Source organism: Empidonax traillii, unplaced genomic scaffold (genome assembly GCF_003031625.1).
Source record: "Empidonax traillii isolate 1590-97213 ecotype Southwest subspecies unplaced genomic scaffold, ASM303162v1 scaffold20:size5563877, whole genome shotgun sequence".
In the NCBI taxonomy this organism is placed as follows: Eukaryota; Metazoa; Chordata; class Aves; order Passeriformes; family Tyrannidae; genus Empidonax; species Empidonax traillii.
The window spans coordinates 1,189,949-1,216,959 of record NW_020955213.1 but is presented as its reverse complement, the minus strand read 5'-3'; the positions used below and the strand labels follow the sequence as shown (position 1 = coordinate 1,216,959).

Below are 27,011 nucleotides of genomic sequence, written 5' to 3'. Positions count from 1 at the left end.
GGGGTGAGGAAAAAGGCTGTCAGTTAACATTTGTGAAACCCAACAGCAATACATAGATTTCTTTTCCTTTCAGCACTGGTTTCAAAGAGAAGATGACAGCTTCCTACTGCTATCCAATATTCGTCAGCTCAAGTAGTATAAATCTTAATATTGAACCTAGGCTCAAAACCAACCGATACCACATGATAATTACACTTCTTACTTTGCTTTTTTTATAAACCCCCAGAGTTGTAACTTAAGTCAGGGAGAGCTGTTTGCAGTAGAAGATTGCACTAATATTTTATATACAGTCTAAAAAAATCAGCTGTTAAGCAATTCAAATCAGATGCTCAGGTTTAGCAGGTATTTTTCACGTAATTTGAATATACATGAAGTTCTCACGCATAAAATGGAGATAAATACCCCCATTGTTTCCCAGGCTTATTGCAAAGAAAAGAAATACATAAACATATGTGAAGTATTTGAATACTGGAGTAATGAGCACTGCAGAATTGTCAACAGGAATTTAACATTACTGTAAGAACAAGGTTTGGATAGTGGTAATAAATAAAGCTTAAGGTTATACATTGAACAATTAAAGTGAACTAAAGAATCAAATAGCTTGTCATCATGGTGGCACAGTCTATTCTGCACACTCAAAATGAGACGTGTCCTGAGGGGGAGGTCACAAGCAGAAAATGCAAGTAAAGCCTGTAACACAATTCATACACATGCACACCTTTAATTCTGACACCAGCAATACTTTGATAACCAAACCTGATGTTCTTAGATTAATGATCATGATTGTAAGAGAAGGAGCATAAATACAGAAAAGCAGCATTGTTCACATGAATAATTAAACACTAAAAATGTACCAATAGGCACATAGAGATATTCAGAGGGCTGCATAGATTCAAATTTGACAAAAGTAGCAACTCCTTGTAAAATTCCTTTTGCTAAAAGCTTTTAATTTCTTATTGAGCACTTCTTGAAGAATGTTTCTTCTGTTCCAGACCTCTTTCCCCTTACACATGTCTATGATCAATACAGAAATTACTATTTCAACTTCTTTGGGAACTTATTTTGTTTCATTTCATGGCATAGCAATATACACAAGCTCTTACTTCATTCACCTGCTCAGATCTCTGTGGTCTTTGCCTATGTGAAGAATAAGGTAGAGATTCAGTATTTGCTGTAAAAACATGATGGAGCAAATTCTGCTCCCACATAAATGGGTTTGTACAGCAGGGCTGAAACATCATTCATAAAATGTATGAATTAGCACGTAAACAATAGCAATAATTAAATTAATGTAGTCACATGTATTTACACATAATGAGTGCTTTTGCCATGAGCTATTATTAGCACTTATAAGTTAATTCATAATGAGTAGGCAGAACTAAGGTTGATGATGCTAGCAAAGTGCTTGCATTTTAGAAGTAACTTCCCGAGGAGCACAAGATTGTGGTTGTTCCTATTTTGCCGACTGGCTCCATGTATGTCAAATCACACTGCCCTTCCTCAGGTAAAAATCCCAGTTCAAACAAATGTTTTCACCCAAGGAAACAGAAGCCAAAGAAAAGCACTGCTCCTATTTTAAACAAAACAAATTCTGACTGGGCTTTGCCACCAGTGCTGAGCTGGACTGAGCTGCTTGGATGCCTCGTAATTGCCAGCTCGCAGCATCCACCGCAGTCAGAGCTTGGTGCAGTCACATTCACTTGTTGTGCTTTTAAAACAAAACCAGACTGACATATAACTAGAATTCTGGACCTTGCTAAAAAAAATGCTAGGCCAAGGGTCATTGTTTCTTATGCCTTCGTGTCAATAGGGTAGTCATGAAGTGTAATGCTCCAGTGTGAGATAATAAAATGCCTTGAGTACATTCCTGAGCCTCACTAGATGCAGCAGTCACAAAACAACAGCAGCACACAAATGCAATATGTAATGAGAGGGAAGGCAGCCTGTTACACACTCCAAATGCTTTAGTAAATGTATTTAAAAACACTGACCTATTGCAGTAAAGTTAATATACTGTTTTATATTCACATTTTAGTTCCATTTCTCTGGCTCTCAATGAACAGTGACAGCACCTGATTTACATTTGTTTCAAAGCTATTTAATTTTTTCCACTGGTGTCAAAGTAGTCACATACCAGTTCAAGGATAAGAAAAATCACTGTTAGTTCTTCTCTAAAGCAATAGCCTGTAAGGTTCAGACAAGCAGAACTATCTCTTCACATTCATTTTCGGTTAAGGATTGCCTCAAACCAGGTGCAGGACCTTGCACTTGGCCTTGTGGGACTTCATGAGGTTGATGCAGGCCCACCTGTCAAGCCTATCCAGGTTCCTCTGCGTGTCATCCCTTCCCTCCAGTGTGTCGACCACACCACACAGCTCAGCGTCATTGGCAAACTTGCTAAGGGTGCCCTTGATGCCACTGTCCATGTCACCACGAAGATGTTAAACATCATCAGTTCCCATGCTGACCCCTGAGCAATGACACTCCACTGGTCTCCACTTGGACACTGAGACATTAGTCACAACTCTTTAGGTGCAACCATCCACCCAAGTGGTCCATCTCACAAATCCCTGTCTCTCAAATTATAGACAAGGATGTCACGAGGCTCAGTGCCTAATGCCTTGCACAATTCCAGGTAGATGATGTCAGTTGTTCCTCCCTTATCCACCAATGCTGTGACCCTGTTGTAGAAGGCCACCGCATTTGTCAGGCATGATTTGCCATTGGTAAAGCCATGCTGGTTCTCACCAATCACCACCTTATTTTCCATGTACCTTAGCACAGTTTCCATGAGTATCTGGCTCCATGATCTTGCCCAGCACCAAGGGGAGACTGACGTGCCTGTAGTTCCCCAGGTCTTCCTTCAATTTCTGTATCAAGCATTTGGGAAGACATTCAGGCAACGCTCAAGATTCATCAAATCCCCAATTCAAAACTTCCCAAAGCCAGTATTCGGCAAAGCCTGCTTCTGACAGATGAGCTGAAATATAATCTCAGGTGAGTCACACTGCACTGACAGAGGCCTTGGGGACCAGCCATTCAAAATGCAGAGTGCATTAGTTAGCAGTGTTCACCCTTAATCAAGAGTTCTAGGAACTGAAAAATTAAATCTCTCTGGACCCATCAGAAGACTAGAAACTCCAACTGTGGTAGAATAGCCAACACGTTGGAATAAATGGAAAACTTTAAATGAAACAGATCCTGCTATACCTGGAATCTGAAGTACAAACTACACAGGACAAAAGGAAGCTTGTCAGGGGAAGGCAGTAATGCAGTAGGATAATGAATGGAAAGTTCTCATTTGATCTTGGCACAGTTTGATTAGATGTGTATTTCTTTGTTTAATAAACATTTGTCTTTTTCGGTTAGCATGGATAAATATCTTGACCTGCATTATTCCTAAAATCCCCTTTATTTAATGACTAACTGATTACTGTGCCAGTCTTCCTCTGACATGCTGGCATTTTTATTTTACAAATGGATTCTACCAGCCCATTCCCAGATGTATAGTCTTCAGATTCAATAAGCTTTCTGCATAAACAACAAATTGAATGGCCTTTGTCCTTATTAGTTTATAGAAAATTAATTTTTTAGTGTTAATTTTTGGGCTTGGGCCATTTGCCAAATTTTTAGGGCAGCTGCTAGAACTATACACAATACAGAGATGAAAAGATCTATTGGGTTATTTCCTTTGACTACAAAGTGATGAGGAATAGCAATCAATCAATGAATTGCATGCCTGCCATGTCCTCTATAGTATTTACTGGATTGTGTTAGCTGTTTTTAAAGAATTGCAGCCACAAAACCTCTACCTCTTCATTTATTGCTTCATACTACTCTTAAAGAGACATGTTGGAAAAATCTAATAGTCAGTAGAAACATAATAGCTTTACAGATTATAAAGCAAAGAAAGAGCCAGTGCACCCATCCAGTCTGATCACCTTCACAGTCAGAACTACAGTTTCAACCAGTGACCCTCACATTAACCCTCACAGCACAAGGCTCAGCTCAAGCATGTTTTGAAAAACACTGAGACCCTCAGGGCTCCAAGTACCAAGGACTTACTGTCCCTTGGCAAATTATTCCCATGATGAACAACTATTTTTTTTTTTTAAACTGAAAACTGTCCTTGATTTCATATTTAAATTTCTCAGACTGCCAATTACAGCTACTGAACCAGCATTGCTGGGTCTGTGTCTGCCCGTAGATATGTCCTGCTGTACGTTCTGCACCTGCTTTCTTAGTGATCACAGCATCACCTGGGATGCTAAATACCTACAGAGCTCTTCCCTCCCTGCACCCCATCCTTGTTTCAGTTATCTGAGTGGCAACTCAGATTTCCTCTACGGATTCAGAGCTTTTTAAAAAAACCTTTCCTTGAATAACAAGTCCCAAAGACATAACCACATTTCACACTCCTCTGAGTCCCTTCGATTTTATACATCCCTGGTGTTGAAATGCTCAGAACTGACTTGTCAGGGAAGTCTTAGCAACAGCTGCTATATTTCCTAGTTCCTTGACAAGATGCATGTACACATGCAGCTTAAAGTAGCATTTGACTTGTTGGCTCCATTTATCTCATTTACTGGCCCTTAAGGTCCCTTTCAGAGTTACTGCTTTCCAAAGGAGCGCTTATTAAATATTTTATATTTGGTTACTATCCCCCACACTGAATCTCATTTGGTTTCCTGTGTATCCTTCTGGATCTTTGAAATGTTCTGTATCGACTTCTGTGTCAGCCATGATGTTTTTAATGTCTGAAGCTTAAATATCAGATAAGAAGCACATTTCTGACATGGGACTGTATTGTGCTATGCTCCCCACACATTTCAGATATTAAAAAGGCAATCAGCTAAATTCTAACACTGTAAGAAATGCCTATACTATAGATAATTTATTTACACATGCAGAAAATATTTTTGGAAGTAATTAAATCCCCCAAACATAGGGAACCTGTCCCAGTGGCTCATTGGAAGCATTCAAAAAAGGGTCCACATGTGAAATTACCAACACAAGCTGCTGGAGAGAAGCCAATTAAAAACTCCAGCAAACACAATATTATTCATGTGAAAAGGAGGAAAAACTCGACTGCCCAAAGCCAGTTGCTTTGTATTTGCACATGGATCAATAAATGAAACAAAGAGGAGGAATTCTCTAATCTGAGGAATTTTGAAACACTTTTCAAATTAATTGAAATTTTGATGTATTAGTTGTGCAAGGTAAACCAAAAGCCAACAGCAAATTTACTGAGATAAACAAATTCCATACTTATCACCTGCTTACCATTTTAGTTTGAATAGCGATGGATTTCAGTGCAACCACTCACATTTATGAGGACTATAAATACTGCCAGGATTCAAACTGTTTAAGCTGCTGCAAGTAGCAGCTGTATCAAGAGAAGGTGCGCATTTGCCACCTACCAGAATAAGAAATGCATCCATCCCCAAATTTGCATTCTAGAAGAGGATGACATACACTTTGAAAGATCTTCCTCCGCATCACAAGAGTATTAACAAGTCCTCTAGTTCTCCAGGAACGATTGCTTTGCAAAATGATACAGATTTTTTAAAACTTATTTAACACCTCATGTTTTCACTTCTTGACTTGACTAAGCTTGTTTTTTCAGCTTTATCAGTACACTGATGCTTATTTGGCATAAAAGCTTCAGAATATTATCAATCAAGGACTTTATTAACACCATCATGTTGATGGGAACATCCTCAAAGGACATAAGGAGTCTTTAAGACAAGAAAAAGTTAGAACATTATGGCAGGAAGGAGAGAAAGCAGCAGGATGGGAAGCTCCTGCCATGTATTTTTGGTTGCTGTGATGTAGACCTGAACTAGACAATCAAACTTCAAAGAATACTCGATTGCTGGTTTGTTTTTTTTTTTATCCTCCCATGGGCATACAAAACTGCAAATTGCATCATTACATACTGAAAGGGCAGCAATGGCAGGGATAGCAGTGCAGGAGCCCGCGTGGGGATTTTTTGTGATACGGGAAACTGCTGTCAAAGATTATCACCCAAACATGATCTGAGCTGGCAAAGCCAACAGTCAAACATCTCCGCTTTGCTGACTACCCTTGCTGCTTCCAAGCTGGCTGCGGGTTATTTCTGTTTCCGCATTCTGACTCCTACTGCGAATTTCCCCAGTGGGAACTGAAAACCTAAGCCCTGCCAGCTGTCTAGAGCCCGGATCAATCTACATGAGTCCACGGCTGGGAATTTTATTTTGTTTCACAACTGCACAAACCTGAAGCATTGGAAGAAAATAATCTGGAACCATTTCAAAATGGCAACTTGCTGCCATTTCTCTTACCAGAGGCCTCTTGCCATAAGTGCAGCCATGACTCGGTGTCTCAAGAGCTCCTACTGGGCCTGAGAGGGAAGTGCAGTTGTGCCATGAGAAGGGATACGTGTCTACCAAGCAGAGGTAGGTAATAATTCAATCTAAACTGTTATAGAAGCAATGAGTGAACAAATCATTCTACAAAGATTTACACAAACCCCAATTGACTTAGACTGTTTACTTATTCTGGCTCTTTATTTACATTAATAAGCACTGTTTGAATTGTTAAGTAATTGCATATAAACATGTTTATTTTATCGTACGTATAGCTGAAGTATTGTTTTAAAAAGCATTCAGTATGTAACAGTCTGTCCACTTTTTTTCCACTTTTATGTTCCAGATCTTTGATTTAGGTTTGTGCCATTATTAGCCACCAAGCAATGTATAAGGTATCTCAAAGAAAGCTCAAGAAATTCCACTTTAGCTGACTGGTAAAGTATAGAAAATGCTTTCTATTTGATTTCATATTAAAAGGAAACTGGATATCACAAAACTAAAATGGTGATGCCAGAGAGGTATTTTGAGAGAAAACGCAGAAGACTGTCTTTAGAGAAAAGATGTCAACAAAAATGAGTGACTGAAATAATGCAGAGTACTTCAGACATGGACAAGAGGTACTAGGGATCAGAAATGAATTATTACGCTCTAAAATGATCCAATAAAAATCGAACTGTTGTGCAGTAATCAGAAAATGTATTGGAAAAGAGATAGGTTATAAAAAGAAAAAGGAGCTTTCAAGTACTGTAGGCTGTTAGCTACCGTGGAAAAATCTGGATTCAGGAGGTTATATTTCTAACAAAATATGCACACAACCAAACACGGCTGAATTTGCTGCTCAATAGGTAGTGAACTATAAAAATTAAAAAGCTAGACTGGAGACAGGATCACAGGCTAAAATAAAAATAATCAATGCAACTATCAATAGGAATGTTGAAATGAACACTGTACTGATTGAACACACAGCCACGCAGGCTTCAGGAAGAATGACTCAATTATGTTTTTCCCCACAGGCAAAGACATAAAAGATAGCTGTAGACACATTGAGCACATCAAAAAAAAGCATTTTGGGCAGTGCCCCTTGTTACAGAGGAAGAACTGCAATTCTAAATGGTGAATAATTACAGACGCTCTGGAAAAAAACCACTCGTGCTCCATTGCCTTCGGCAGCGCAGCCCTGGCAGCCACTGTGCCCACCTTCACAAGTGCTCACCAGCACCCACAAACACACAGCATGGGAGGGAAGGCCTTCCTTTATCCAAGCAAGGGAGAAGCAGTGGTACACCAGCTTCTGAGCTGGGGGAGAGAAGGGCTCAGGATTTTTGAATGAGGCCCAAAACCCTGAAGTAGTTTGATGTTAAACTGAGGCAAGGGAGGGGGGGAATGCAAAGGCTTCCTGCACCACAGATCATCTCTCAAATTCTCTCCTCTCTTGCCACCTCCACTGGCAATGAGAAGACACCAAAAGACAGCAGAAACTCGGCAGAAGACCAACAGCTAAATCCAAATGCACTGACTACTTATGCGCAAGTGTACACTGATGACCACCAAGGGTGGCATCATCATCAGAACAGCATTTTCTACCTCCTCTCTCACTACACCACAAAAGGATGGCTCTTTCCTTCACATTCAGGCTACTGAGATAAACATATATCTTAAGAGTCAAGATACCACATTAACACCCGAATAAGTTGATGATATTGTTGCACCATTCCCTGAAAGGGAAATCCAGATTGCAGAGCCATCCATACACGTGGCTTTTCATTTATGCTCAACTAATTTGTAATGAGCTTTATGAAAAAAAATATACATCACCTACTTATCGAGACATGACCTCAAGCCAGGCCTAAGTCAAGCCTTTTATAATTATACCAGGAAGGCAACCATCATCATATTCACTCCCTTTATCTCGACCTTTCAAAAGCAGTTTCTGTGACTAGAAATGAGACTTTATCACCATCACCTTCCTTGTAAAAGGAAGCCATGTAATATTCTGGGAAACATTTTGGCTTTGAGAAAAGGTAAAAGTACTGAAAAATAAATTTGGAGTTTTTTTCCCTTCACTGTGAGCTTTATCCCTTTACAGCAGAAGTTCCACCCCTTGATCAGTAGCATAACCTAAAGCAGGGTATCATCTGACAACAGATAAGAGAATGTGATCCATTGCCACACCCAAATGTGATCCATTGCCATACTGCAACCAGTAAGATCTGGCTCATGGAGACAACCAGCTGGAAGAAATCACATCGAACACCACTGTCTTATGAAGGAGTCTGAGAATCTGCAACAGTACCCATCATTCAGGTGCACTCTACTACTGAGATTTCTGTGGTAATCAAAAGGGGCAAGCAACCACAAATTGTTATGTCATAAAGAAAATAATGGAGAAGTTTCTAGTGCTGAGCTGTAAATCCTGCATCACTCACCAGGTCCCACTGACAATGCACAGACAGCAAGCAGCTCTACTACACCATCCCAGCATTGACAGGTCAAGCAGATTCAAGTAAATTACATGAGATTATTTCTGACTGTGCAACTGGAGATATGTTTATATCAAATTATGCACAAAAACATAAATTCAAAGCAGGCATTATGACCCTGCAACTTCTGCCACAGTAAAACACTTGCTCTGAAGGAGCTTAGCATGACTGGACAATAACAGAAGGTTTGCTGTCTGAAAAGCACCGTTTGGGGAAAAATTAATCAAATACGATTGTTCTTAAACTCAAAGTGCCTCTTGAAATCGCTGTCAGACAAGGCAACGAGAAGCGCAGATGAGTCTAAACAACACTTCTAGGTATTTCCTCGCACATATACATCTTTCAAGATGTGTGGGTTCATGGAATCAATCCAGGTCACTGTTTCCAGCTCCCGTTCTGGATAACCCAAGGCAAAGGAACACAGTTACTTTCCAACGTGGTTTCTGATGCCCGAAGAGCTGCCCCTCTGTGCTGCCAGTACAGCTCACGGCCAACAGCTCAGGATCAGATGCTGACAAGTGCTGTTCAAGTGAAAGTCAGCATTAAGAACATGGTATAAAATCTGCATTGCAAATCATCTGGGGTAGGAACTTGAGATAAAGAAAAAAACACTGGCAATATAATTAGTCATCAGAATATGTGAATCTGATTAAAAAATTACTCAAAAACATCTGTTAGGCAGAGGAAGCAGCCTGCAGGAATTATTTGGGGCTCCTAGACCCATATTCTAGAAGAGCTAATTATACACATTTCCTCTTATGCTCATGATATGAAATATAGTCAGGGTACAGAGCTAGATATGATTAAAGAAAACAAAATTAATATAGAAGATGCTGAGTTTTGTTTTGTAAAGCCTGTATATAAAAGCAAGTTCAAACAAGTGGCATTCTAATCTGCTTTATTCTGAAAAAGCTAACTCTAATTTCATACACAACTTCCCATTCTTATCCTATTTTCTATTGCAGAAATTAGAAATAGTCTAGTATTTTCAGTTTAGATTTCACTTATAGAAAAATACGAAGGTTGCAGCCATGGGAAGCAGCCACTGTGTTTCTTCTAGGCAGTCTGACAAAAGCTACTATTAATGTTCCCCATATGTAAGATGAGGATATGCTAATATTTGTAACCCTGAAAAATACACGTTTATGCTGATCTTCACCTTACTCCTAAGCCCAAGAGGAAATGAAATACCAACAAATTTGAAAATGGAATTTTCAAGGCTTTCCCATGTAATTTAACACACAATGATTTACATGGGTAAAAATGAAAAACGGTTGAAAAGGAAGAACAAACAACCTTTTGTCATTCATAGGATGACAATAAATTCTTGGAAGATCTCATACCACCAAGAAGAAATAATATTTAGGTTAAACCTTGCTAGACCCTAAAATGATAATTTGACAGTATGTGTCACTTCTCTACCAATCCTGTGCTCATTTGCTAGATCCCTTCTTTTGATTTCACTTTCAGCATTTAAGTTTGGAGACCAAGTCCAGAGGAGGTCATGAAGATGCTCAGAGGGCTGGAGCTGCTCTGCTGTGGAGAGAGGCTGAGAGAGTTGGGGTTTTTCAGTGTGGAGGAGGCTCTAAGAGACCATAGAGCACCTTCCAGTACCTAAAGGAGTTACAAGAGAGCTGGAGAAGGACTTTTGGCAGCGTATGGAGTGATAGGGCAGATTTAGAGTAGATATTTGGAAGATATTCTTTACTGTAAGGGTGGTGAGTCACTGGCACAGGATGCCCAAGGAAAGTTGTGGCTGCCCCACCCCTGGAAATGCTCAAGGCCAGGTTGGATGGGGCTTTGAGAGACCTGGTCTAGTGGAAGGTGTCCCTGCCCATGGCAGAGGGGTTGGAACTAAATGATCTTCAAGGTCCCTTCCAACCCAAACCATTCTGTGATTCTGTGATGTGACAGCTGAAAAGCATTTTCCTATGGGGGCAAAACCAGCTCTAGTTATCTTTGCATTTAATACCATATTGGTTGATGGTATAAGGAACCAAATGAGAGTAACTTGATCTCATTTATCTGGTACCCTTAACTATAATCTTCTACAATCAGAGTTCACAAGTTTTCCCTTAGCCTTATTTTGCACTAATGTTGTTCCACTGGGAGCCTTCAGCAGAACATCCAAAACCTTGATTAAAAACACGTTCCAACTGGTGGAAACATCTACATTTTAAGACATGTAAGTGGAAATTGCTTATGTTTCAAAATAGCTATGAAACTAAACTAGCATTAAACTAAAATAAATAATTTGTTCCAAAAGATATACATATAAAATATGACTGTAGGTTGTTTCTGTACAGCAGATCTCCATTTTTCTAAAACATTTTAAATGTTAACCAAAAGAGATGAGAAATAAAGCATAATGTAAACTTAACACAACAACATAAATAAAACATCAGGATGGACATGTTGATTGTTTAGAATGGAACTGTTCCCAGCACCACACTTGTCCAGAGATGTCCTCCTGCAGAATTCATGGCAAATGCTTAACAACAGAAAAAGTATTTTGCTCAGCATCTCCCTAGTCTCATAAAGATTGTGAAATGAAGAGTCAGATAATCCTCACCCTTTTACACTGCAGCACCCTGACAGAAGGCCCTTTCCTGTCTATCCCATCTCAGCTTCCCCCTGCCCCGAGGCAACCTAGATAAACTAAGGTCTCAAGTATTTCAGCATCACTGCAACATCCTTTTGCACACTAAAATATTTGTGGAAATAATTCTTCTTTATGCTCATTTCCACCCGAGAAAGTAAAAAGGATTTAAATGAAAGAAGGAATAATAATTTATATTGCTGTCAGCTCTGTAAGCCACATCCACCATCCCTTCTGCATCCCACAGCAGAGGAAAACCAAGCGATTTTTTTCTGAGCTCTAATGTCAATTTACTGATTTCTGGGATAAAAATTAGACCTGACTGTTCTCCTCAAGCTTTCCTCCCTCCCTGCTTTTAGCTACCCATGAAAGAAAACAAAACTGCAGGGCTAAAAATATTACACAGTCTTGTGTAAATGCACTGATAGCTTTTACTATGCTGTGGGCAAAGGAAATTTGCATTATGGAATATAAAAACCATTTTTCCTATGTTCTAAATACTGTTTCATTACCATTAATGTAAGGCACTAAATATTATTTTATATTTTTCTTTAAATTAGTGTTTATTGTGTTTAAAAGAGAAATAAGGGAACGTTTTAACATTTTGTAATGATTTTAATAGACCATATGCAAACTGTAAAGATTAAAATAGAAGACATGCAGATGCAATGCCCTCGTCAGTCTGAAAAAGTAATGAAATAGTAATTTTAAAAGGCAGAGTTTTCCCCACAATACTGACAAACAAGTCATTAGCTGAATTGCCATACATAAACAATGTCATAAATTGCTTAAATGCTGGGGGGCACAAGCACAAAGACTTTCATATTACAGCTGAGGTGATGTTACAGTGCTTACAGAAGCATCTCACACTTAACCAAAGCAATTCAGATAACTTACATGCTGCCTTTGAGACAGTAACATTTCCAAAGGAGCCACTCTGAGGTCAACAAAAGCATCTTACACTCTTAACAACTCCAGCAGAGCAGTTACCATGTCAGTGTATATGCCAATGCTCCCCAAAAGGCATTGCTATGTTACTGCAGGGACTCACACGCTTCCTTTGACACTGAGGAGGCTTCTTTGAAACAACAGCAGAAGCAACCAACATAAATACCATCTGAACACTAAAAGAGAAAAAGAAACACAACAGAAGTAAAGGAAGTCTTTTATTAAGGGAAGATAAGTGGCCCTTTTCTGTCAAATATCTGAAAGTATCATAAATCAAATATCTGACAAGCTATAGTAAACTACTGAAGTTGGAGGAATTTTACCATGGGAGCTTTGCATTTTATTGATGAGGTTGCCTTAACCTATTAGGTGACTTAAATGGTCTGACAGGCAGGAGTGTACAAACAGAAAGCAATCCATGCCATAATAAAAAGGCAAAATAGAGCATACAAGGAATTAACAAGAAATATTAAATGACACATGGAATGGGACTAAGACCAGTGTTTATCCTTATATTTTCAAGGCTTCTTACACATATTTGACTAATGGGTCTACCTGCAAATTAGTAACTCAATTTCTTAATTGCACCACTGTAAATAGAAAGCGATAGGATAAAAGCTACTGGAAATACTTCAGCCATCATTATTACAAACACAATCCTGCATAGAGAGGCAGTCACAATCACACTTGTTCTCAGAGCATGTATTGTTATTGTAATGTAGCTGTTGGTAATAATTTCCTGGAGAAATGAGAAAGCCAGAGATCAGCTTAATGCCTGGCTTGTTTACAAAATAACAGTAAATAAGAGCAACATTAATCCCAATGCTCTCACTTTCTTACACTATACACAAGACTTTTATGAAGAGCCAAATTCAAGTCTAATTTAAACAGGTGTGAATTCACAGTAGGTCTATTGACACACACCATAAATTAAATCAGAGCATTGTCCTTAGCTAAATCCTCTCCATGTCTGCGTAACGACACAAAGCTGCACAGCCCATACGGCTTCAGCAATTCCATTATTCCTTGCATTGATTAGGCATCTTTACCCCTTTAATAGATATGTTAAGATACTGAATCTGTAAGTGCAAAGAGCTGAGGTGACTTGCCCAAAACTCACCTATCTGCCCAGCAATCACAGAGAAAAAACTCCCGAGATTTAGGGACAGTCTAGAGCTCTGTTAAATGGATCACTGTTCCCAGGCTATAAAACAAATACTTAGATGAATTACCCAAGATTAATCTTACATGTTCCTAGTTCATTAAGCTCAGCTTTGATCTGTAACCTACTAATTTCTCTACTACATCTACTTATTAATATATGGCTAATATTTTTATCCTATCTTTGCAGTCTGCTGTTTAAAATTATTGATAGCATTAAAAGTATTGTTTCAAATAGAACACTGATGTTAAGAAAGAAGTTCCCCCCTAATTTATGTGGGTGAAAAGGAAAAATTACATTTTTCCACAACTGGTTTTTTCCCCTCTTGCTTTGTTCTTAAAAAGACAAGTATGATATTACAAAGATTCCTGACCAGATCTCAAGCACTCTAAAGCTTTATTGCATGGTCTGTACTAACACTCCAATTTCTCGCCTACAAATCTCAAATAAGTCATTGTGAACTATAGCTAATACCCAGTTGTCATAAAATAATGCAAAATAATGCAGCCTAAGGAAATTTCAGGCTCCCAGACTGAGTGTGCATTTCACAGTACACTCACCCAGCACTGGGAATCCTGTACTCTCCTCTTGGTTCTCACTATGGGGTAGAGAAAGAGTAACTAATTGCATAAAAACATCTCAGTAGATGTCAGGAGTAAGCCAAACAAGTCAGCCTTAAAAGTACCTCAAAGCAATCTGACAAGGTAAAAAAATCTTGAAATTGTGTTATTGTAGAAATGGCTAAAGTTCTGTAACAGTTCTCAGCTGAGATGTAGTAGCTAAAATTAAGAGAGTTGATGGCTGGGCACATGTCAAATGTGACTCAGAAACGGTTTATAGCATGGCATGAATGCACCTGAGGTGATATTCATCGTGTCATAGCTGCACAGACATCCTGTAAAGGGAACCATAAGAACTGCATGAACAACAACGAGGAAGACCATATGGACTCAAAAAGGACTGTAGGCTGCTTTTTAGTACACTGGCTAGCAGGGGACACAGATCCATATCACACGGTGTAATTTTAGATGTACATCTGAAGACCACCCTTTCCTGTAGATCAGGGTTGTATCCTCTTCTGGACCTCAGACTTCCTTCGTAAAAAAAAATAAACAAATAAATAAATTTGCCAGCTCTGTAGTCTGGCAGACGAAAGTATTGAACTTGATGTTCTGACATGCTGCAATAACAGATATCCTCAGCATCAATGAACTGAGGGTAAATGCAGCCTTCTTCAGTGGAATGAAGGAACTATTTTTGATGTGGTTATTTTGTACTCTTGCTGTCTGAAATTTACGTTCACATACTACACGGTAACACTGTTCATGTTTAAATAGAGCTATTTATACTACACCAGAGATAAGCAATGATCCCCAAGAAATTGGTCATTCATTTCGTGCAGTTAATTTATATTTTGCTTAGCCTCAGGCAAAGCTGAAGGCAGTTTGTGCACTAATAGCCTATTATTAGTTGCCATTAACGTTGACAACACTAAATGGGAATGTTGGTGTTTCATACAATCTGTTCAATGCTGCCAAAACAACTCAAGTATGTTTAAACAGTGATTAAGACAGAGTTGGTGTGTCTATCAAGGAAAACAATGCTCAAATACATTCTCAAATTGGGCTACCCAGAATACACAGAGAAGTATATATCCTGTGTCAAGAAACTTCCAGTTGGAGCTTAGAATGACTGAGATTGTCAAAGAATAGCTAAAAAGAATGAAATTTAAAAATATATATTGGCTTCAGATAAATGTAAAGCAAAAAACTGTCTTTAATAAAAGCAGGTCTACTGGAGTATCCATACTTAGTTATGCCAATATTATCACAGAAATATCTGTTCTTCATTTGTAGCAATAATTGTGCTCATAGAGGACGAAAGAAATAAACCTCAAACCAAAACCCACCTGACCCTTTCAAAATACAGACAACAGTAGCAATTAGTTTTCTCAAACGATGCAACAACTCATTAACTTTACTCCAGTTACAAATAGCTGCTTTCACAAGCCATGTGGTCAAACCCTTGAAAGCCAGAATTGCTAAATATTTTTACAGCAATTAGACAGTATCATGGAAACGAACATTTCATGTATTTCCAGCAACAGATCTTTTGCACTCTCTAACTTCCACACAGAGTAACTTTCACACAGAAGTTACTGACTGGCACAAAAAAAAAATACAGTTTCATGGCAGGAACTGATAAGCATAAATGCAACACTTGTGGTCCTCCAATGAAGTCCCTGGCACAAATGACTGCATAGAAACAGGAAGATGCCATCTAGGACATAATTTAAGTAGATATTTGTGAACTTCTGTATTCAAAGAGTGTTTTGTTACTGAGTGTCAACCCAGAGGGAAAACACACTGCTCTCTGGATCAGGAATCTTCAATACGAACTCACCTGTGAAATACTAGATAATATAAGTGAATATAGCTTGAACCATTGTCTTCAAATTTATCCACACATTAACTTTGAAGACTGTAATTATTATAAGGACTCAGTGCCACAGGAAGCACTGTTTTGTTGGCTCTGCCTTAAGACATCTAAAGAATTCAAGTGAACTTGAGTTCTTGGTTTCTCTCTCTTCCAACTTACTCTTCCAACTTACTCTTCCCTTCGTTTTCCTCTCCTAACTATTTAGTTAAAATTGGTACTCAAGTGCCTCAAACATGAATCCCTGATTAAAAAATTGTTACAAAGCTCAAAAGGAATGAAGTATTAAAGCCACATGCAAAAGGAATACTCTGCCTACAACATGTAGGAAATAAGTTTAAACTGAATAAAATCATTCTCAGAGACAAACCTTTAGAAGAAATCACTCCGTTCTTTGTTGGTGAAGCACAATGACTGTGTGTCCCTATCTTAACGACACTTAACCCGTGGTTCCTCACACATTCGTGTAGGACGATGAAGGTGATAAAAGTATTTCTTTTACTACTTACAGTAATTTTTATCTACAAAAGATCACCTATTGCAACTCGTATGGATAGCAAAACATCATTGACATCCAGCTGCATCACTGCATTCCAGATTGAAATGCATAACCCAGTTTTATGCCTAATTTGCTTTTAATACATCCACTTCTCAGCACCTTAAAACAGCAATGTGTATTTTTCAATCTGAATGACACAAGTACACACATTACTTTCTCATGCAACACTCCTTTTCAACCATTTTCATAGTTAAGGGCCAACCAATGCCAGGCAAACAAGATTCAATTCCTTCAGCCACCATTGAAAACCACAGAGGAAAATACACAAATACCCTCCTTGCAACCCCAAACAAAAACACCCTCAGCAAGCACACCTCCCAGAGGGTGGATCCCACAGAGGATGGGGCAGAAGCAGGAAGGTGGAAGGAAGGCATACACTGCATTGTGGAAATGGGGCGGCATCCGAAAATGACGTGATCCTGGGACACAACACCATGGGATAGCACAGAATGCTTAATCCTCATAGGCATATTTAATTAAAAACAAGCTGAGCAGCAAAACCTTTTTTTTTTAAACTCATGCACATAATCTGATGTCTTTAAGTCTATGTTGGACATTATCAGTGATGCTGAAAGACATCCAGATGAAATTGTAATTACCAGCTTTGTATTTGACAAATTCAAACACATAACTATAGAAATGACATTTATAACTGAACTCTTTCATCTTATGACTGTAATGCTACTAAAATGTATCACTGTCAACACTGATGTGTCAATCTGCCACTTTCACTGGTTCCTCTATTTCTTATCCAGTTAAAAAACCACATAAAATAACACTTAGACCTGCCATAGCATGCAGCTATTAAACACAGAAATTAAAAATATCAGCTAAGCTTGCTGATCTTAAGCTTGATAAATTTATTTACTTACTCTACTCTTTAAGGAAACAGAGTAGATTGTAATCAATTTTGATTCAGAGATAAAAAAATACTAATTCCCCACATTATTTAATTCAATAGACATTTTCCCTTTCTGTGACACACTAAATCATACAAAGAGATCCTGAAAGAGGATGAATATTTAAAAAACTTCCAAAAGAAAAAAAAGGTACCCCATCTAGAAACCACCAGAAGCCCACTCTTCACATGTAGAGAAATACAGAACTGAGATATGAGATATTAACCAGACCTGGTTAATCTGTCCTACTAATAAAGGCACGTCTTCAGGTGTAGCACAAAATGAGAGGTAAATAGAGCATTTAGGACTCAAGGTTCTCTCTAAAGTCACCTGGCTGAAGAGCTCTAAAGTTACACCCAGAAGCCAAAACATGCAGGAACAATTCCATGTAAAATGGGATATAAATGTACATATATGGATTTATTTCAGAATCTAATTCGTAGGCTACCAAATTCAAATGATAAATATCATTTGATATAAAAATGAAGAATGCAGGAAAGTAGTCTCTAGAAGAATGATGTTTTAACAAAAACGTTGTTTCATTTTTTTGTCTTATTTTCTGTCTATGCTATAAATACTATACACACCCCAAACAATCCCTTCACCTTACATATAACACAGAGATTTAAAAAGGAACAGAGGAAAAAAAAAGGAAAAAAGGAAAATAAGAGAGGTAGAAGAAGAAAGTTTTCAACAAATTACTACTTCTACTGAGTACATTAGATGCATTTCTTTATTACCATTCTCCCCATCAGACTTCCTTTCATGGTCAGTGTCAGTGAGGGACAAGGCTGAGTTTGCCCGGCTGGACAAGCAGGAGCTGTGTTCCGATTTGATGCCCCTCATCCACATCCTCAGGGCATGATCCGGGGAGGCCCCACCTTCCGTTTCGGTCTCCACGTCCGAGCCCACCTCCAGCGGGTAACTGTGCTCAGCCACACCGTGTAGGTCGGTTTGATAGCCAGAGCAGAGGATGTGGGGAGTCTCACAGAATTCCATGTCTGGAAAGAAACAGAAGTTCAGGAGAAAATTTAGTAGTGGAAAGCATTATACCTTCGATTTTTTTTTTGGAGAATCTGCTTTGAGAATTAACATTATTTGAAGACTTTTTTTGGTCAGTGACTCACTCTGCTGTCTAAACTACTATAACTATAATAACTAGAAGAGGGTGATTGTAAAATAGATAATACTGCACTGTCATTGTGCCTTTTTGTCTAATGGAAATATGCATTATAGCTCAAACATGTGTACACACCCACACACTGAGAGTTGTACATCAATTTACAACTGAAGTGAGTATCTGCAAATACAGATACTTTCTTGGGTTTAGCCAGAAAGGCAACAGCTCTAAAATTAATCTCAGTATGCTTTTATCATAGAGAAAGTGGAGCAAATTTTCAAACAGGAAACTTAGAAAACAAATTTTGAAATATTTGGCTAATCACAGAAGACAAAGAAAGAGTACTTACCACTGGCTTGCTCTTTGAGAGTGCTGTCCTTGCATATTCACACCAGTGGGTTTTGGTTCTCCAGTGCTGGTGGCCTACAGGAAATTCCTAGAAGAGCAGCGACTGCTAGGACTGTACAAGTGCCATCTCATGACACCAAGTGACCAGACTTTTTAGAGTTGTACAGTGCTCAATACTACAGTTATTCTTAGAAAACACCACAACTGTAGAGCAGCAGAAATCCGAGGACAAACAGAAGGTGGACAGGACCCATAATGTGAATATGCAGAGGAAACATTCTCGAAGAACTACAGGTAAGTAACACACATCAGCAAATTACAGCTTCCCTTTGAGGTAGCCTCTGCATATTCTCACTTGTGAGAATCCAATTACAAATGCAACTCCCAGGTAGTGTGACAAGGAGTTCTAATTAAATAAGGATTACAGGACTGCACTCCCTAATTGAACATCAGACCTGGGATGCCATCTTGAGAGACTAAATACAATATCAAATATGCACACAGTATTCTTTCAATTTCTGGAAAAGAAACATTAGACATGAGAGTCATTGACAGAGACTGAGGACAAATACTCTCTTCTACTGTCATCCTAACTAAAGCTTTAATTTGCCAAACTAATCCACTTACCAGCCAGTGAGAGGAACGATTCTCATTTTAAGCACTCTCTCTGAAATAACAGAAAGCCTTGGTATTTTCTTGAAGGTATCAACCCAAATCTATAAACCAAATGCTATCCTGAGGTGGTTTAATTTGTAAGTCATCTGTCTCTACATATCTTTCCTTTGCCATCAAAACATTCCTGAAGGTCTTGGTTGTAGTGACAACCCACACGTTTTTCTGAGATTTTCAAAGCTCATGAGGCATGGGACACACAGAGGCGACCTTGCAGAAAGCAAAGTGCTGTAAGTATAGCTACTTTTAAGTAGTATTTTAATTATGTGTTACATACACAACAAACAAACAAACAACCTGTTTTAATCAGACAGCATGGACCGAATCTTTGTATGACACAGAGAGCGCAGATATTGATGTTGGACACTTAAACATCCCAACTGCACTACACTTGCTTCTACTTTCATTTTGACAGCATTAAATGAATAAAATCACCTTTACGAAAAAACCCTGGTCCAAATGGTTGCACATTAATTCTTATTTTTTCTTTAGCAAATTCAAAAGTAGCTCCCAATAAGCAATGAGGCAGCTTGTCACATGCAGGGCTGCAGCCCAGACTGTCCACTCCATCAAAAATTCATACTAGTTAATACATCATAACAGGTCTGCTTTAGCAGACGACATAAAAAAGAGGAATAAATGTATACTGTCATTAAAGAAGTATATTATTAAAGAAAGTGAAGATTTAGGTGCTAATAACATATATGTAACATCGAAGTAAAGTAAGTTGGGGTCATACACTTGGACAGGGACAGGTGTGTTTAAAGGCACTGGCAGGTCTTCCGTGCTCCTCATAAGCTCTAATGAGGAGGTGCTGCCAAAGGGGAGCGTTTCTTGATGTACATCAAGAACAATTTATGTTGAAAAGTACACTGAGTTCTTTCTACATGAAATAAGAGAGTTAACAGGATTAATTATCAACCTTAATACTGGTCTCAATTTCGATTGAGGCCCACACTGCAGAAATAACCTCCAATGAAACTCTCCCATAACTTTTTATTTCAATTCTCTCAGAAAGCAACATTATTCCTAGTTGTAACTTAGATTTCTGTGAAGTTCTACAGCAATGCAGGATTCCCAGAGCATGTCTCTGTCAACTAAATTACACTTCGGGATTTCAAGAAACATCATGTGAACCTCCTTCCCCTTCAAAGCAAATTTCTACTTATTTTTACCATCTGAGGAACTTTCCCATAATTAAAAATCTTCTCCTAACTTCATGGACCATGTCAGCTGATGCAAGTTCCTCAGGGGGCAAGGATGCAGGCATTTCTTTCATGGATCTCCCTCCAGGCAGATGTCTGCCCTTAGCAGCCTGCAGTCCATGTTCTCCCTGTTTGCAACTGCACGTGCCAAGGGGAAAATTCATCTCAGTAAATCCCACAAATGCTAATTAGATTACACGTGTTTAAGAAGGACAGAATTTACCCTTCAGTCTATATGATAATTCATTTTGTGTGTTTGTGTGTGTGTAGCAAAAGAAAGCGACTTTTTTATACTATAACTCACATTCAACTGACGACTAACACAGTATATTGCCTTAATGGTCTATTTCTTAAGTATACAAGCATCTGAAGTATTTTAACTCCCACGGGATCAATTTTCTGAAAAGCACTTAGAATGCCAAAAGTGGCTGCTTTTAGTCTGCATATCTAACCTTGTTACCTAAAATACTACATATTTCCACAAGGAGATAAAGTTCAAGTAAATTTATGGTAGATTTAGTATTACCACAAAGACAGAGTCACAAGAGAAATGAGAGAATATTAATATGGAATTCAAGTTTTTGCATGAACTGTGGACAGAGAAAAAAAGGTTGCATTTATAACATGATGAAAGGATTTTCAACTATGGACTCTTACGGAGCCTGTTGTAACAAAACTCTTAAAAATAGAAGTACTTTATCCTGCACTGATATTGCTTTTCACAAAAGTAACTTATGGTCAGGAATAACTGAGTGCCAGCTACTCTTTCTGCATTTCTTTTAGTTTTTCTGCAACAGGAAAAAAAAAAAATATTACCCAAGTGAAAGACCACGGAGGTCCTTCTCTCCAGCCTAGTATTTCTGCAAACTTAATGGAATTGCATGGGTTGTGGAATTTCCTCACTGTTGCCATTTGCCAGGAATTTTGCTACTTTCAACCAACTAACTAACATATTTATTTCAATAAATACATATTTAAAAAAAAAGGTAAGACTACCCAAACAAATTCGACAAAAGAAACATAAAATCAATGTACAAACAGAGATGAGCATAAGGAACCTTGATTCAAGTTTTCCTATTGCCTTATGGAGAAATGCTATTTTGTATTAACAGCAGAATGACACATAATACTTATTTAAATTACTTAATTGACCGCTGCGTTCAACTAGAGAAAGAGCTTACAGAAAAATGTAATCTATTTATAATCTGCAATAGTTTGACATGTCACTATTACTTGCCTTTTATGAGCCTTATCATATAATTAAGCAATTGTAACTTATCGATTTTAAAAGTCTCTTTAAATACAATTGATTCACAAATTCATTTTATTCTTGACTCTTGGTATGAGGTGGTTCTTACTCTGAGGATGTTCCCTGCCCAAACACACACCAAGTCAATTCTCTAGATGAAAAAATACGAATTGCTCTTTCTGCAAATCTGAAATTATAAAAGAGCATAAGTAGCTCAAAGGCAAGAAGAAAATCTCGATGTCTTGGAAGTTTAAATTCATGGCACGTATTTTGGCCCAGTCTTCTCTTTCAGACTGGAGGTTATTTGAGAACACTGGGAATACCAGAGTCAGGGGAGCAGAGCAATAATGGAAGGGACTCCAGAAAGGCAAATAATATACATTAACCTGAATAGTGTCGTGGTTATGCTTGTGTTTGAGGGAGTTAAAATGGGAATGCAGTGGAAAAAGATATCCCAAGCATGCAGCTTTGAGGCTGTTGTAGGGTTTGGGATCTTCTGGTGTTACACCACAACTCTGTGTATGGTTTTCCACACTGAACTTACTGCAGTGGTTTAATCAGCAGGTGCACCTTACATGGTTCAAAATGAGAAGAAGGGCAGACCAGCCACTCATAAGAGATTCAGAGAGATACAGGGAGGGAGGGAAGAAGGGAGGAAGAAATGTAAATGGGGAAAGTGAAGTCTGTGTTCATTTTTGGAAGCAATACATATGCATCCTCCTAAATGAGAAATTTTGAGGGCTATTGAGCACTCTGCTAAATTCAGTGTGTTCAACAGCCCTTAAAATTTCTCATTTCTCACCTGAGGACTGTGCTTTACTGGCTGCACACTGGACTTGGGAATTAAATGGGCAGAGATCTTAAGCTACTTCATAAGGGCGTTCGTGTAACACAACCCGCTAGATAAATTTTTGAATGCTTCTGTGTATTCACATTTCATTTAGTCTAAGATCTTACTTGTTTCCACGTTGAGAACATGCCACATCTTTCCTAGGACAATATAATTCAAAGATATTAACCTCCAGTAACCATGCCTAAGAAAATGATTAAGGAAGAAACCAAAAATCAACTAATTTGCAAAAGTGTATTACATTGACTATGAATTTGCTTAATAAACCTCATGTTTATCACTGATTACATTATTACCACAACCCAAAACTGAATTTTAGTTGCACTTATTTTAACTAAAAAAAGGTATGCATATTACACATAAATTACAACCACATAAAAGATACCATTTGAATTTTTATACTTATATAGAAATCCATTTTATTGTACGTTTTTGTTTGCTGTATTTCAACTTTTCCTTGCATTCCCCTATTTATGTAGCTTACTTTCTTAAATTAATCTCCAGTTACCACCAGAGATGATAGAAAGTTAAAAATAACAGTAATAAATAAAGAAGGAATAAAAGAGGAATCAGAGAGTGTTACAACACTGAGTTCGTGAAATTTGCAGATTAGGCAGCTAAGGGATTAGGAAAGGAGGCTGCACTTTCAGGAAACTCTTTGGCTTGTTAAATTTATGAGGAAGAAAGGAATCTTTATTCCTCAGGTCCTTCCCCAGAGGAAGCAGAGGATGAGGTTCCAACCCATGCCTCATGGCAAATATCTTTCTAGTCTTTTCTTCAGAATAATTCTTCAAGCTTAAGAAAAGAGGACAGGAGTAGACTGAACCTAATTTTAAACATGTTCCTGGAGTCCTAAGATACTAATTTTTATTACTATTAAAATCAACATGAATAAGGAGTGTACTTCTTAAATTCTGCACAGAAATTATCCTGATCCTGTGAGGATGTAGACAAACTTTCTCTCTTCTCAGAAGCAGAATACTCTTTTTAGAGATCAAATTTTTAATGTTAAAGATTTTTTTAAGAGTTTTTTAACTAACAAGATGCCAGAGGAGGCTTTTGGAGCTACAATATGGATGCAGAAGGTCTCACTTTAATTTAGGAAGAAACACTCTCAGCATGAGATTGAGTAGGAATTTAATCCTTGAAGTTCAAATACATCTTAAATATTGCTGACTCCAGCCCTTCCTATTCCAAAAGTGTTGCTTTAGGAGGTAAAGTACTTTCATTCACAGGATTCTGTTAAAGAGAAATTTCTATTGCAGGTACTCATAAATATCTCTCTTTTAATGAATTTTAGAGTTATAAAACCATAGCAAATTCCAGGCATTAGCATTTAACCTAAATTTCTCATAAAGGAAACCATCCTAATCTCAAATAATGACGACACTAACTCTACCCTATTAAAGACAAGAGGGAAAAAATACAATTACCACAGATGAGAAAGAACCTCAATATCATTTCTGAGGATAAATTAAATTCTTCTAATGCTACAGTTAAAATTGAGTTTGGAAAAGCTTGTCTTACAATATATTCACTTACAATTTCATTCTCCATATGCAAAAATCTATTAAGAAATGAAGAATTTTCAAGGAAGATTTTCTGTTTCCAAAAACTCTATTCTAAGAGAAAAGCATCCCAATTTTCTTTCAAGAATTTTAAAGGTTCCTTGGCTTTAAAATAATTTTTCTATTACAAGTTTTGGCATTTGTGAATGTGTTTGAGGGAATCAATAGATAATGTATCCTTTCTTCTTCTGATAAAATTTTCAAAATTAAAGGCAGAGAAGGCAGCACTCAGGCTTTAGGTCACTGTGACTGTCTCAGGACAAGCATCTGCCAAGTGCATAACTTTGTGGTGATAGAAAGACTTTTAGAAAGCTGCCATCAACAGAGATTTACCAGAAATGTTCTCCTTTACTGATGGGGTATTCAAAAGACCTGAGGCACTCAGATCACAGACGTTGCTCGAAAAGAATGATCAGAGTAACTCAGCTCCTCACCTTAACTTTCACCAGAAACTACGAAGCTCTAATGTAACTTTCAAGTAGCTTAACAGAGTATCAAGGGTATTACCAGCCATCCTGCTTTGAAGTGGCATGAATGGAAGGCAGACAGCAAATACAGGCAGGTTGGGGCACAGGAAGGTAGTTTGGATCCCCCTGTGCCCGTTTCAGTGAACGCTCAGTGAATGAGTTATTTCAGACAGGGCACAAGTGAGAGGAAGGTTTCAGCAGGACTGCACTGACCAAGCTGCACTTCCTCACATTCCAAGTGACTGTTAAAAATGTTGCAAGTTATTAAGAAGTATTTGCCAAGGAGCAGATGCCATAGAGAGGTCTAAGCACCCTTAAAGGAAGGGGTGATGCAGAGGCAGTCACCAGGAACACCTTGTGTGTGTACAGTGCAGAACAGAACAGTCCTTGTGCACAAGAGCACCAGGAGCAGTAGCTGCTATCACTGTGCCATCACAGAAAAAAGGAAAACAGGAGCAACAGCCTGTCCTGGGGCGTGAGGTCCCAGGAGCTGTGCTCAGCAGGAGGCTCTTGCCCTCCACATAAAAGCTTGACAAATCCCAGTCTGCAGCTTCCAGTGGTTCCAGGTCTGCTGGTCACAGCAAGCAGACACACACACTCTGCCAGACAACCTCTTCAGTCTTGGGGAACGACACAGCCACAAATGCTGTCGATCCTGAAAGAACGTCTGACACCCCCTCCCACGCACTCACAGCTACAAAGACTGTCTAACGGAGCAAAAATTTGGAATTTTCATCCATTGTTTTCTTGGTGGGATGTCTAAGATCTGCAGGATACTACATCTAATTTTATAATTTTTGTCTCTTTAAATAGCTGAAATTGGAAAGAGTTTCGATCATCAATAGCCCATCCCTGTGCTCAAAGGAGGGCCAAGTTAGATCAGGGTGACCAGGGTTCTTAATGAACAATAGCAGAGTGCTCCTACAGAGCAATGACTGCTGACCAGACCACTAATGTGGAACGCTGAGTGTTATGAAGCATTTTAAAACCATCTCTTAGGTGAGGTTTTCAAAAGACACCAGGTTAGGCCCCAACAATAAAACTGAAAATTCAACTTAATTCTGTGGTTTTGAAAATCCAACCCATGAACTGATTTTTCACTTTCCCCCACAAATTCATTCACCACTTTTTAGTATGTAATCATCCTTTCCACTGAAAAAAAAGCCCAAATCAACTCAGACTGAAAGATGGCCCCTGTTAGAGTTTAGGGCAGCAAAACAGTTTGACTTTAACCTATTTCAGATTAGGGAAGCAAGTATTTGCACTTTTTTTTTTTCTCCTTTTTTTTTTTTTTCCCCCCCACATAATGCAAAAATTTACACTCAGGATCACGATCTTAAAAAAATTAACATCTACTATGAAAGCAGTGTATTCTTTAATTTAGATTGAACTGTTAAATTTAGTCCAGCAAGTACACCCTTCAGATTAATCTTGGAAGAAGACGGAGTAAGCATGAGCATGTGCACCAGCTCTTCAGCACTTCCATTCACATCCAAGTACATCCCACTGCCAATCTGACACCAATGAGAACATGAAAGACAACTTGGCATGTCTGTTCCCTTCGATTAGCCAACTGGGGATGCAACTCGTCAGTCAAAAATCCCTCTTCCCCCAAAAAACTCCTGAGGGGTTTGTCATCAAATGTTCCATCTGATCAAGAAACAGGAGATTTAACTGCCTTCAAATAATTTTGGCCACTTTTGCTCCCCTCTTTCCTCAGGTGTCCAGTTTACCAAAGAAGTGTCAATAATACCAGTTTAAATGTAAAGGCCAGTTCTGCTGCAGTTTAGGTAATATTAAAACTATTGACTGAAAATCATTGGGTTTGCATATCATATTTTTTACACATACAATCATGGTAACTTTTTGCAACTAGTCAACTAATTTCCTTGCAAGACCTGTATTAGATTTTCTAATATTTCCAGATACTACTACTTCTACACTGTATTTCTAAAAGTAACTATATAAATTATATTGACATTCTGTTTCAGGAACTGCAAAACAATCACTTTTTATTTTATACCATCAAAATGCATCAAAGAAACTTAGCTGAAAGTGGTGGCATCATTCCAAGTGTGCATGCTCAGAAAATACACTGT

At 38.3% G+C, this 27,011-nt stretch overlaps 1 protein-coding gene across 3 annotated transcripts in view; it reads right to left on the bottom strand.

Moving 5' to 3' along the window:
• Positions 1-27,011, bottom strand: part of TENM1 (teneurin transmembrane protein 1) — a 306,894-nt gene that overhangs the window by 188,629 nt on the left and 91,254 nt on the right. For all 3 annotated transcript variants that reach the window (XM_027898080.1, XM_027898096.1, XM_027898087.1), the window contains exon 3: positions 18,174-18,434. In XM_027898080.1, the coding sequence (XP_027753881.1) occupies positions 18,174-18,434 (261 nt within the window). The remainder of the gene's footprint in view (positions 1-18,173; positions 18,435-27,011) is intronic.